The sequence below is a fragment of the Schistocerca nitens genome, chromosome 5, assembly GCF_023898315.1.
Source record: "Schistocerca nitens isolate TAMUIC-IGC-003100 chromosome 5, iqSchNite1.1, whole genome shotgun sequence".
NCBI classification, from domain to species: domain Eukaryota; kingdom Metazoa; phylum Arthropoda; class Insecta; order Orthoptera; family Acrididae; genus Schistocerca; species Schistocerca nitens.
In genome coordinates, this window is record NC_064618.1 from 781969971 (window position 1) to 781982690 (window position 12720).

The following is a 12720-nucleotide window of genomic DNA, read 5'->3' on the forward strand; positions in this document are numbered from 1 at the left end:
TGGCTGAGGAAGTCAAGGACATGTGGCATCAGGATAAAGTTGACATTATACCAATTCTACTATCAACTACAGGAGTCATACCACACAATATCCACCAGTACATCAATGCAATACAGCTACATCCAAACTTATATATACAACTCCAGAAATCTGTAATTATTGACACTTGTTCAATTACCCGAAAGTTCCTAAATGCAATGTAACATATACCGTACAGTTAAAAGGAAGTCACGCTTGATCAAGGTCCGCGTCACCTTCCATTTTTAACCAGACATAACGTCTGAGACAAGAAAGAAATAATAATAATAATAACAATAACATAAATTTTGAAACTTCCTGGCAGATTAAAACTGTGTGCCCGACCGAGACTCGAACTCTGGACCTTTGCCTTTCGCGGGCAAGTGCTCTACCATCTGAGCTACCGAAGCACGACTCATGCCCGGTACTCACAGCTTTACTTCTGCCAGTATCTCGCCTCCTACCATCCAAACTTTACAGAAGCTTTCCTGCGAACCTTGCAGAACTAGCACTACGCTGTATCCTTTCTTTCGGGAGTGCTAGTTCTGCAAGGTTCGCAGGAGAGCTTCTGTAAAGTTTGGAAGGTAGGAGACGAGATACTGGCAGAAGTAAAGCTGTGAGTACCGGGCGTGAGTCGTGCTTCGGTAGCTCAGATGGTAGAGCACTTGCCCGCGAAAGGCAAAGGTCCCGAGTTCGAGTCTCAGTCGGGCACACAGTTTTAATCTGCCAGGAAGTTTCATATCCGCGCACACTCCACTGCAGAGTGAAAATCTCATTCTGGAAACATAAATTTTGTTCAACATCAAATGATACAAGAATAATTTTTCTAAATTTGACATCTACAAACAAGTGAATCCATTTATGTTCCTTTTTTTCCCCAGCAAACTGTGATATGACAAGATAGATTTACAAGTAATTTACTTATAGATGAGGCCTGCTTTGAAGGTAGAGAGCATTTCACTTACATCTTTATGTAATTATCGGGTTTATAAATATTAAATTGCATGATTTTGTAGTATCCAAAAGCACTTCTCTCCCATACAATTTTCCAACGATTTCTATTAAAATTAAATAGTTAAAAAATAATAATAAATTTATCTTACAGCTGGGACTCAGAGGAAAATAAAGTGAGAATTCTGTAAATTGTGAATAGCTTATTGACAATTACATTTTTGAAATGGTTGTTTGTAGATAAAGATTACACCTCAGTAGTTTAAACATATTTTCATTCTTTATATTTAAAATATTTTGTTTTAATATCCTTTACAGTTGGGACAGGACAGTATTACGCTTTGGACCACACTGAAATCTACATATGTAAATCCTGTTAGTTGTGCTTTAGAAAAACATAATTAATACCATACTTTATTTATGGTATTAAAAGTTGAACATTATTTTTTCCCAATTAAACATTTTCAGATGTTAAATACTTGACGTAGCAAGTCTATGATTAAACAAAACTCAGGCTCAGGCTCAAGAGATTCAGCTGTGGGATCTGGCCAAATCTACATTTTCCCACTTGGATACATGCATCATAGATGACACTCCTACCCAGTTTTTTTCTAGTACAACTGTATCATAATCTAATTCTTTCAAATTTTTAAAAATTGTATCAGGATGAACAAGCACAACATCTCCATGTTTTATATTCTGTCGGGTAGTGTTGACCTCCGTATGTGCAATTTCATCATTGGCTAGTGGTAATATTCTGATCTTTTCACTAAAATTTGAGTCACTGATCTGACTTACACTTAAACAACCTTTTTCACTATTGCATTTAATATAATGTGCTCACTGTGAATGTGGAACTGATCAAATCTGTTCCCATCTTTTCTTTAGGTATTCCTTACAATACCTCATAGAATCGCTGTATACCATGATCAGTTCTATACTTTTAAGCACTTCCTGAGCACATTTAAGAAAAACTTTGAAGGGAACTGACAGTAAATTTTCAACTTTTTACAGCCAACTACACACTGAACTTAACGTTTCCTCCAGCACCATCAACAGCCCTTTTCCCATGGCTGGAAGCAAGAAAGACCTGTTCTCCTGAGATGCCAAAATATTCTTCAAAAAATAATAACCTGGATAAAGTACATCTGCTCTTAAATTGAACAGTTGCTCCATCGAAAAAAAAGTTTTCACTTTTTCAAGACCAAAAAAAGGGAAGAAAGAATTACATGTAGATACACCCAAACTACTAATTTACCATGTTCCAAATCATCAGCTACAGCAGAACTTCTTATGCTGTTATTCAAGCAACTGAAGTGAAAACAGTAAGTTGGTTGTGGGACCAGTGAGCAGTCTAGATCTCATCTTGAGAAATCAGTGAATAATTTTCTGCAAAGCCTGCTTGCGAAAACTACTTCATTATTTATCAAATTTAATTTATTTTTTTCAAAGTTTCAAGCTTGGGACTTTTTGGGAAAACATGAGTTTTAAAGAAAGTTAGTCCCCCCGAGACTTCTAGCACTAGCTGCCTCACTTTTGAGGACTTTTGAGTGACAGCAAGATAACCTGTGTGATTTTCTTCCCATTGGTATAAAGTTGTAGGCTTTTCCAATTCGCTTTCTTCAAAAATTGTTTGAAATGCACCTGCATCACGATACTCACAATGATCATTAATACAATCTTTACTTCCCGCATAACCATGCAGACAAGTTCATTGCAGCTTCTTGGAATATTTATTTTTTCTGTTAATGCACCAGAAATGATAAAAAGCAAAAACTGCAGTTCACATGATATTTGCAAACACAGACACTGTGAGCCATTTGTTACTGTGGCAAAATGTGCTTAGGCCGTAATGAGAAGAATTTGTATTTCTTTACTTTATCTCTAAGGTTTTCTTCAATAGAAGTAGTGTGTGCTTCTGAAATAGGCACAAGGCATGGATGCAGGCCAGTAACTGTAATCTTGACTGAACATATGGCATGTTTTCCTGGTCCTCGATGACTAATAGATGAATATAATAGAGGGAAACATTCCACGTGGGAAAAATATATCTAAAAACAAAGATGATGTAACTTACCAAACGAAAGTGTTGGTATGTTGATAGACACACAAACACACACACAAAATTCAAGCTTTCGCAACCCACGGTTGCTTCATCAGGAAAGAGGGAAGGAGAGGGAAAGACGAAAGGATGTGGGTTTTAAGGGAGAGGGTAAGGAGTCATTTCAATCCCGGGAGGGGAAAGACTTACCTTAGGGGGAAAAAAGGACAGGTACACACTTGCATACACACACATATCCATCCGCACATATACAGACACAAGCAGACATATGTAAAGGCAACCGTGGGTTGCGAAAGCTTGAATTTTGTGTGTGTGTTTGTTTGTGTGTCTATCAACATACCAACGCTTTCGTTCGGTAAGTTACATCATCTTTGTTTTTAGATATATTGACTAATAGATGACTGATAGAAATTTATCATTTTCTTGTCTTTTTCTTTGCAACTTGTGATCATATTTATTTTTTTTTCTTTAAAAGTTTCTTTGCATCTGGCATCATATATCAAGGCTTTTAGGTAAAGCTCTCTCAACTTTTGTCACTGCTTTGCCTAATGATTGTGGATGTCAGTAAGCTTTGCTAGAAGATTCATTATCATTGATTTTAATCTGAGATTGTTTCTTTCTTTCCCTTTTTCCTTTTACTGTTTGCTTCCTATGGCGTTCTTTTCAAGATTAATTATCTGGTGCTCTCTTCTGTTGGCATTTCTCTGTTTTTCCTTCTTTACATACTCTTGAAGCCTCCCATGACCCATGATCTTGTTTCAGTAGCCTTCAGTACGCAGCCACACAAGACAATGAACTTATCTTTAAATTTTAGAAGATTATTATTTTATTAATATTTATTGCCAATACTATTAAAATGAATTGTGATGCATTTGATTTTAGCAAAGAAGACACCAAACATAATAATCGAAAAATAATTGTTGTGGATTATTAGTCATTGTTTCTTGTTGTATTACGGTAGTGATAAAATTTTGGAAGGTCTTAATTTATAAATAACAAAAGGCTCACAAATGTTCTTCCTATAATTCAGTTTGATTAGGTATTAATTAAGAAAATTTAGACTTGGGAAACTTTGTGATCAACAATGGCTTCATAATAAAACTATTTGTTGTGTTTTGCTATGGTCCGAACAAAACAAATCATGCAATAGAAAAACTGAATAAGAAAACTGTCTCACTTTTCAAATTAATATCCAAATACTTTATTTCCTGTCTAGCAATGCCAGCAATAAAAAGGAGGGAAAAATAAGCTGATCTCGTAACAGCTGAAGCTTAAACTACAAGATACCAACTGTGCAAGTTTGCCATACTAAGAGCAATCAAAATATCGCTAGTTTCAAACTACATTTTGTAAACCTAAATAAAAAACTGATTACAGGCATAAACAATTCCATGCTTTCACTTTCATTTGTTATATAACACGTAATGTTTCTGGCGTAATCCATATTACTTCAGGCAGGGGGGTTACCTTCATAGTCTCAGATGTTATTGAATTCAGCATATGTTAAAATTCAGGAGTAAGTTTGTTTGTTCCCCCCCCCCCCCCCCCCCCGAAACGAATTCCTGCCCTGAGATATAGGCCTCTAAAGATGACACTGCGAACACCATTCTGAAGGTGTAAATTTCGGAAAAAAAATTTACAATTCTGTATCTCTGGAACAGTTCTAGATTTTTGTTGGGTGTTTTTTATTTGAAATATAATTGCATTCTGATTACAAAGAAATCCTCCATTTGGACTTATCTGTCAAAGTTCTTTTACTATAGCATTCTGAACTTTTTTTATAATTTATAGAGAAAAATTTTTTTTGTCAAAAATGCTGATCCATACAATTCTGATTTTTTTCTGTTGATTGGCACCAAATAGTTCTATATTCCCTGAAAAGGGAAGCTTCCACTTTTAAGCTGGACAGGTTTTATTTTTAAAAAATCATTTTTTTTAACTTTCAAGGGTAATGTATGTCTTCACTGAAGTTGTTTCTTACTAGGGTGAAGTAGGGTAAGTGTAACCACGTTTTGGCATAGTTCAACTTTGACACCAAATTGCCAACTTGTTATTGAAGATATGATTTTTAAATTTCTCATGCTTAAAGTTTGACTTATTGACTTTTAAACAATACACATTTTGTTTTTGAAAAAAAAAAAATTATATGGTCAAATAATTGCTTTCAAAATTTTGTGTTGTGAGGTTACACTTGCCCCATGGTTCGGGGCAAGTGTAACCCCGCGTTGTTGTGCCCATACAGAGCATTGTAGAAGAGACTTGGGGTAAATGACCTGATTACCCAATATTTACTGAATTTGAGGGTTTTTAAATTACTAAAATATCTTAAATTTTACTCAAGATATGAACTTTTTTTCACATGCCTCTTTGTATATTTTGAAATACACAGAAAATGTTAGCTAAACTAAAAAATAAGTGTTAGCCAAAACCATAAAACACTGAAACAGAATGCATCATAGATGATTTATTTTTGTTTTAGGCCAGTAATTTATTAGTTTAAATTCTACAAAAGTAATATTTTTTCTTTAGGAGGCAAATTAACAAAAAATAATAAAATATCTAGTCTCAAGAGAAAAGAAAAATTCACTTTATAAGTTCACTTTCTATTATTATTCATGGTAATTGAACTAAAGTTGTTGGCAATTTGTGTTTAATGCTAAACTGCCCTAACTCAACTTATTATATACACACACTCAGGCCCTAACTATTATTCAGTCACTGAATGTTGTATGAATCAAATGTAACACCAAATGTCAGGTCTCCCTTGTGACCCAAAGTAGGCTCAGGCAGCACTGAAATGACATCAGAGGATGGAACTTCCGTCTCATCTCTTCTATCAGGCCAGTAGAATGTGGTGCCATGTTTATTTTTGCATCTGAGGAAACTCACTTCTGGATCTCCTAAATCACTAATTTTGGTAACTTGGCCCATAAAATGAACTTTATTACATTTTGTTGCAACAGCTACCCGAACATAGTTTCCAACTGTAACTTTATCTTTGGCTTCAAAAAAGTTTGTCTCTTTTTCTTCTTCTTCACAGTTTATCATTCTTTCCTGAGATCGTCCAGTGTTGTTATAGTCCCATTTTCTTCATCACTACTTATTAAAGATAGGCCACCTTCAGTTTCACTTTCTTCACTTTTTGATTCAACTTCCAGTCTTTTTTTCTTGTTACCCACATGAACAATCAGGGATTTTTTTTTTCCACAACTTTCTGAGATGCCATTTCAGATAAAGTAACAGCACTTTGTTTGGAAGATTTAATTACCAAGCCCTTTTTTATGCCAATAATGCTTTTTTGTTTTGCTTTCTCCTTATTATTCTTGTTTCCTTTAAAATCTTTTTCTTTATAGATACTATCTTGAAAAGTGATAACTTCAGCTCCTGGTGCAATCCTTTTCTTCTTTGTTTTACCAGTGGGACTATACTGTCTGACTGTTTCCAATAATAAGCTTTCAAATGACAAATCAGAAGTTCCAGAACATAATGAAAGAACTCTGATACTGGGAGAACTGCAGGGCTTAGTAGATGTAGGCCTATAAAATTCTGGAGGTTGTTCAGCTGGAAGCTTCCCTAAAATCTGAGTACTTTCTGTTAGAGACATAGCTTCCACACAGTCTATGGTTGCATTATCGTGAGCTGGCAAAGGATTTGTTTCTGCCAAAGATTTGGTATGAGCTACATATCGGATCATATTTAGTTTTATCAATTACTTCTCTACTGTAAGGGAATATTCCTACTTTTTGAAAACCACTTTTCAAGAATTCAGGTGGTGTTTCATTCCATACAGCAGTGGGTAGATTGGAAAAGTCATGTTTGCTAATTTTTACCCCTTGATGATGTGTCTGGTGACGAGTAAACCTTTGGTCCCAAGTAGATTTCACACTCTTAAGCACTGCTACATCCATTGGCTGCAGAATGAATTATCATGCTCAACATTGTTGTCAGTCAAACAATGCTTCACATACTGTACTGTAATTGAAATGGTGGCATTCTTTACAGTTCTGTGTCATATTTTATAAAAGGAAACGTGGTTTAAAAATATAGTAGACTTAAATAAAAATTAAAAGATCTCACACAAACTCAGTATACCTACAAATCCAGCACATCAGGTATTCTGGTATTCATATGTACAGAAAGGCCAGTTTAGTTGATCTAGTGCGATGGCAAAAACAAGGTTACGGCTTAAATAAATAAATATGTTCCGGTAAGTTTGTTTGGGGTAAGTGTAGCCCCCCCTGGTTACACTTGCCCCAGCCGATTGGTTACACTTGCCCCACATGGGAAAAAGTTGTGGTAAGTGTAACCATGCCTGGCTTATCAACAGCTTTATCAGTAGAGTAAAACGAATCTCATATTTGAAATTATCATGAAAAAGTTAGTTTGTAACCAAAAAATTGTGCAGTTATCTTTAAAACTGCAAAAATGACAGACCACCAAATTCTGAGCAGGTCACTCTCTCGCAGAGTGGAAATGTAGACGTCAATTCAAGTCCAAAAATTAATTACCAATTTATGTCAGATTTGACAACTTATGGTCAAATATAACAAAGAAAGGAGTAAATTAACATGTGTGATAGGTCAGAGGTAAAAATTCAGCTTCTATAAGGCATCATAAGCCGAGGTTACAATAAGCCCATGGTTACACTTACCCCACTTCACCCTAATATGTTTGTTACATTGTTTATTTCTATTGTCTTTGTTGCAGTTATTTCTTACACTCTGTTGTTGTTTCTTGTCAGTTTCTTTGTTGTGGTTGTTCATTGCAGGTTTCTGTACTGTAGTTGTTCAATGCTAATTTGTTTACTGAAGAGGCTTCTAAGAAATCTGAGACCATTCAGCAAGTTCTGTGGTTTGATGAGGAATTTACCAGTTGACAGAGTTGCAGTGTGTTTTGTGAAAAGGACTGTTTGAAATGTCTTCTGACTGGTGCCACAGGACAGTGAAGTGTGCTGACTATTTTCATATCCATAAAAGAGCGATATATACGACAAACAAAAAACAGACTTTGTTCAGGTTGAGAATACATGTTCTCATTTGAAGACTCTGTTTCGAAGTGAAGATGTTTCCAGTGATGAATTTTTGTGTTCTAAATGTTTTGACAGAATAACTACAATGATAGTATCTGAACAAAGTGAAGTCTCCCATGGTGGAGATGATGCAGATTTTGCATCAATAGAGGAAGAATTAAATACCCTGAATCAATCAACTACAGAGGTAGCTGTCAGTCCTGTTAAAAAAATTTTATCAGTGAAGTTGAGTCATAAGCTCTATGCATCAAGAAAGTACAGAGAAATTACTAAAGCTATGGATGAATACACTACAGCAAAACAGACCACACTCTTCAAAGTAGAAATTCCATCTTCAGAAGAAAATGAACCAAAGCACCCTTGCCCCTCTTGCCAGGAATTTTTCACGAATATCAATTCAGTTGTTGAATATTGTGCAAGTTTTAACTATTACTCAGGGACATTTTCAAAGAAGACAATTCTGAACCATGTTCCATCAGTATCAAAGTACATGGTAGACAAATCAAGAAATGTGAGATCTGTAAAAGGAGTCTTTGGAAGACCAGATACCTATTATGGTCATCCTGTAGAAGCAGCTCAAGTTCAAACAGTGCAGCCATTTTATCTGGAAGATAAATGGGACTGTTCTCGCCAGAGTGCCAACAAAAAAGACACTAGAACTCTTAACAGTTGAAGGTCAAAAAGTTATGAAAGTGAAGAGGTACATGACTCACAGTATTAAAGAAACTTTTGCAGTTTATAAGAGCAACTATACAACTTTGGATATTGGAAGATCAAAATTTTATGCACTACGACCTAAGTGGGTAGTTCCACACCCATCTACAGTGTCTGTTTATGTTTGTAATGCACGAATTTTGAACTTTGTTTGGTAACTTTGAAGAACTTACTGGAGCACATGACGTATGACACCTCTGTTGAGAGTGTGAAGTCATTAGTAGTCTGTGACATAAAGCGAGAGACTTGTTAGCTTCAAGAATGTGGTGACTGCCTGGAAAGGGAAGACTGCGTTTACAGACACTTGTCTGGAAGACGTAGCAGATAACTCTGCAGAAATTACATATACGACATGGGAGTAAAATAAGCTAATTAAGAAAACTGTTACCTTTGACAGTTTAACTGATGAACTTGGAAAATGGTCAGTGAAAGCAGTAACACACTAGCATCTGAAATTGCAACAACAACACATTGCAGAAGTAAAAGGGTGTGTACAGGCTGAAAAACTATGTTTAGTGTTTCACTGTGATTTTGCTGACAACTGGTCAGTAATTCTCTCACAAGAAGTACAAGGGAATCATTGGAGCAATGCCCAGGTTTCAATTTTTACAGGAGTGACATATTTTCAAAACAAGACCACAAATGTTACAGTTATAAGTGATGGCACAGGACATGCTTTGCAATGCACAAAATTCTTGAACTGCAAACAGGGGCAGAGAAGATCATCATTATTTCTGATGGTGCTCCTAGTCATTTTAAAAATCGTTACCAACTGTTTGAATTGAGTAAGTTGCTTGTGCCAACTGACTGGGTATACAGTGCTACTGGTCATGGGAAGGGGCCTTGTGATGGTGTATGAGGACTGCTGAAGCGCCATGCTACACCACAGCCCTCATTCTTTTGTCCAAAGAGGAAATCAAAGGATTCTGTGAGCAGAAAAAAGAAGAATGGTCCAACAAACTATTCCTGTGAAAGGAATTCAGAAGACACATTTTTAGATTCAAAGTGATGGGCAAACTCATATTGCACGCACTTTAAAGAGCAAGAAAGAAGAAATTTCATTCATTCGGCCAACACCTCAGAAACAGCAGGATAATATTCAAAACAACAGCCTGAGAAGGGGGATGTTTGTGGTATGTGTGTATGACTTTGTGATTGATGGATTGCAGAGGTTATAGACACCAGTTATGAGTTAAACAAAATTGTAGTGAACTTTATGCTACCACATGGACCAGATGCTGGATATAGATTTCCAGCTGAAGAAAAGCAACAACACTATCAATGCTCACTTCCAGTTTACAATGTTTTGAAGATTGTAAGTGCTCCAGTTCCTATTGGTTCAACAGGAAGGCATCACTCTATATCAAAGAAAGATATTGAAGCAGTGGAACACATTTTTAGTTCATTGACTGGCTAATTTAAATACAAAACAGAGTGCACAGAAGTTGCATAAATTGAAACCTTTTAAGTACCTGGACCTTTCACATACATTTCGAAACCATTTAAAATGCTTGAAAAAGGAGTCTCTTACTCATCTTTTAAAACTAAAATTATGTTAAATAAGGCTACATTTTGATTTTTATGGGCCTGTTATGTGATAATATGTGGTAATATAACGGGTTTTATGTATGGCAAAAATTTCAATTGTTTATAAAACCTGTTCAGCCTAAAAGCGGAAGCTCTCCTTTTCAAGGAATGTAGAACTATATGGTACTAATCAACAGAAAAAAATCAAAATTTTATGGACAGCCATTCTTGGAAAAAAAAAAAATTCTCCGTAAATTCTAAAAAAAATGTTCAGAATGATACAGTAAAAGAACTTTTACAGGTAAGTCCAAGTGGAGGAATTCTTTGTAATCATGTAGCAATTAACTTACAAATAAAAAAACCAACAAAATATCTAGGACTGTCCCAGAAATACAGCATTTTACAATTTTTTTTCCAAAATTCACATCTTCAAAATGGTATGCCCAGTATCATCTTTGGAGGGTTATATCTCTGAGCAGAAATTTTTTTTGGAGAAAACAAAAAATATGTATTCCTTCCTTACTAATGTAATCCTTATAAAGTAGGCTATTTGACTGTGTAAACAACAACATCCTTTTAAGTTAATTAAAATTTCATTGCATCAATGTAACTTCTGTGACATGGTTCAAAAGTCATAGGCCTATATATCTAACCAGAAACAAGAAGTGTCAACAGCCTTGTATCATGTTGTCAATCATCATCCGACGGAAAGACAATCAACATGGCATTTTAATTGCAGTGTGGTCCACAGACAAAGCAAAAGTTTTGGATGACAAAGATTTGCGGGGCAGGATCGGACGCTTCCGTATTTCCCACTAACAGTCATTAGCTAGATTTTATTTGGTGATGATAGCAATAGTTGTGCTATTTTGGCTGTGTGACAATTTTCAAGTGACTCCATAACAATCTGCATAAGTTTTCAGGTAAAATATATTGTAAGAAAGTTCAATGCTATAAATCTGGACAAGTTTCAACGGAACTATTTGCTCCCTTAAAGAACTGCATCATATAAATTTTACAAGCACAGTTGTTCTTATTTTTGCTAACACTTGAAAAGGCTCTTCAAATATGGATGATTAGATAAAAGAATTAGTTAAGAACAGACCGCAATGTGTGAAAGTGGAAACAGAATACATGATAAATGCTGAAGAGAAAGGGTCAAAGATACCATTGAAGGCCATAAAACCAGTAACATTATAAAAATTTAAAGAGAAGCCAGAGAAGAAAAATGTGTTGAGAATGGTTGTCTTCTAAAACGGATATACAAATCTAGCCAGTGGCCCAAAAGAGCGCCGTGGTGTAAATATCAGGGATGTCAGTATATATGACTACTCAGAAAAAGAAGTGAAATAGCAGGAAAATTATCAACTAAAGAATTATTTGTGTAATTTTGCACACGATAAAAACTTTATACTATGCTAAAGTTGTGTGAACAATGAACATAAATGAAGAACTGGAAATAGCTAATTAATTGCATTTAACTGCTCTTAAATCTGACATAAAAATTTATGGCTACGATATTAATCGTAATGGTATTGGTGATTCCAGGAAGGGGTGGGCTTCGGCTATTGGTCTGTTAAAAAAAAAACTATTTGACAATGCCTTGAAACTTAACAGCCTCAGAAATTTTCTCATTATTGTCGTTTGTATTGTAATAGATTAAGTAAGAAAAGAACTTCCCTTACTGTAGCTAATTTGATACATAATTTCTGAACTCAGGCCCTCTTCCCCCAGTCCGAAATCCAGAATTCGACTCTGAATAATTCTAAACAAATGAGCCTTTAAAATTTACATCAATAACATTAACTTGGGAGTTTCCGATACAGATTTGATACCTAAACGGACACTATCTGTACTCCCACTAGTTTGATCCTTTTCAGATCAGGCCAACAGGTATGTCGATAACAAATTATGATATACTGTCTTTGTGCAGTATACTAGCGTTGTATGTGCCAGCAGCATAGTACATGTGATGAGCGACATCAGTCAATTAATATTTTCTGAAACTAGTTAGCAGAGGTAGATTAAATATGCTCCTGAACTCGTCGGAATAGTGGCTGCAGACATTAATCAAATATCTGAAGGACTCTCAGACAACAATCTGGATCGATGGTAATTGGAATAATAATATGCATACTTACTATTGATGTTACTTTGTAAACGGTGAAACCTTTTTTATGTTTTCTCGGATCAGATACAATAAATTTTCTAATCCAGTTATCATGACTTGGTGTCATTATCGTCGCGTTCTTCAATGCATGAATCAACAGTCATCAATTGCTTGTGTATCTCTTCTTGAGAACTATGTAATCATTTTCATAAATATTACATAACAACACAGGCACAACACAGTCTACTCTGTTTACATGCCGCACCTAAACCCTTCAATACTTGACACCTTGCGTCAAAACAAAACGTC

General features: G+C 35.4%; 1 protein-coding gene across 1 annotated transcript in view; it reads right to left on the bottom strand.

Annotated features, from left to right (window-relative positions):
- LOC126259648 (ribosomal protein S6 kinase delta-1) overlaps window positions 1-12693 on the bottom strand; it is a 207463-nt gene extending 194770 nt beyond the window's left edge. Inside the window, exon 1 of the mRNA XM_049956580.1 lies at window positions 12443-12693. Coding sequence (XP_049812537.1) covers window positions 12443-12538 — 96 coding nt within the window. The 5' untranslated portion in view covers window positions 12539-12693. The remainder of the gene's footprint in view (window positions 1-12442) is intronic.
- Window positions 12694-12720: the final 27 nt, after the last annotated feature.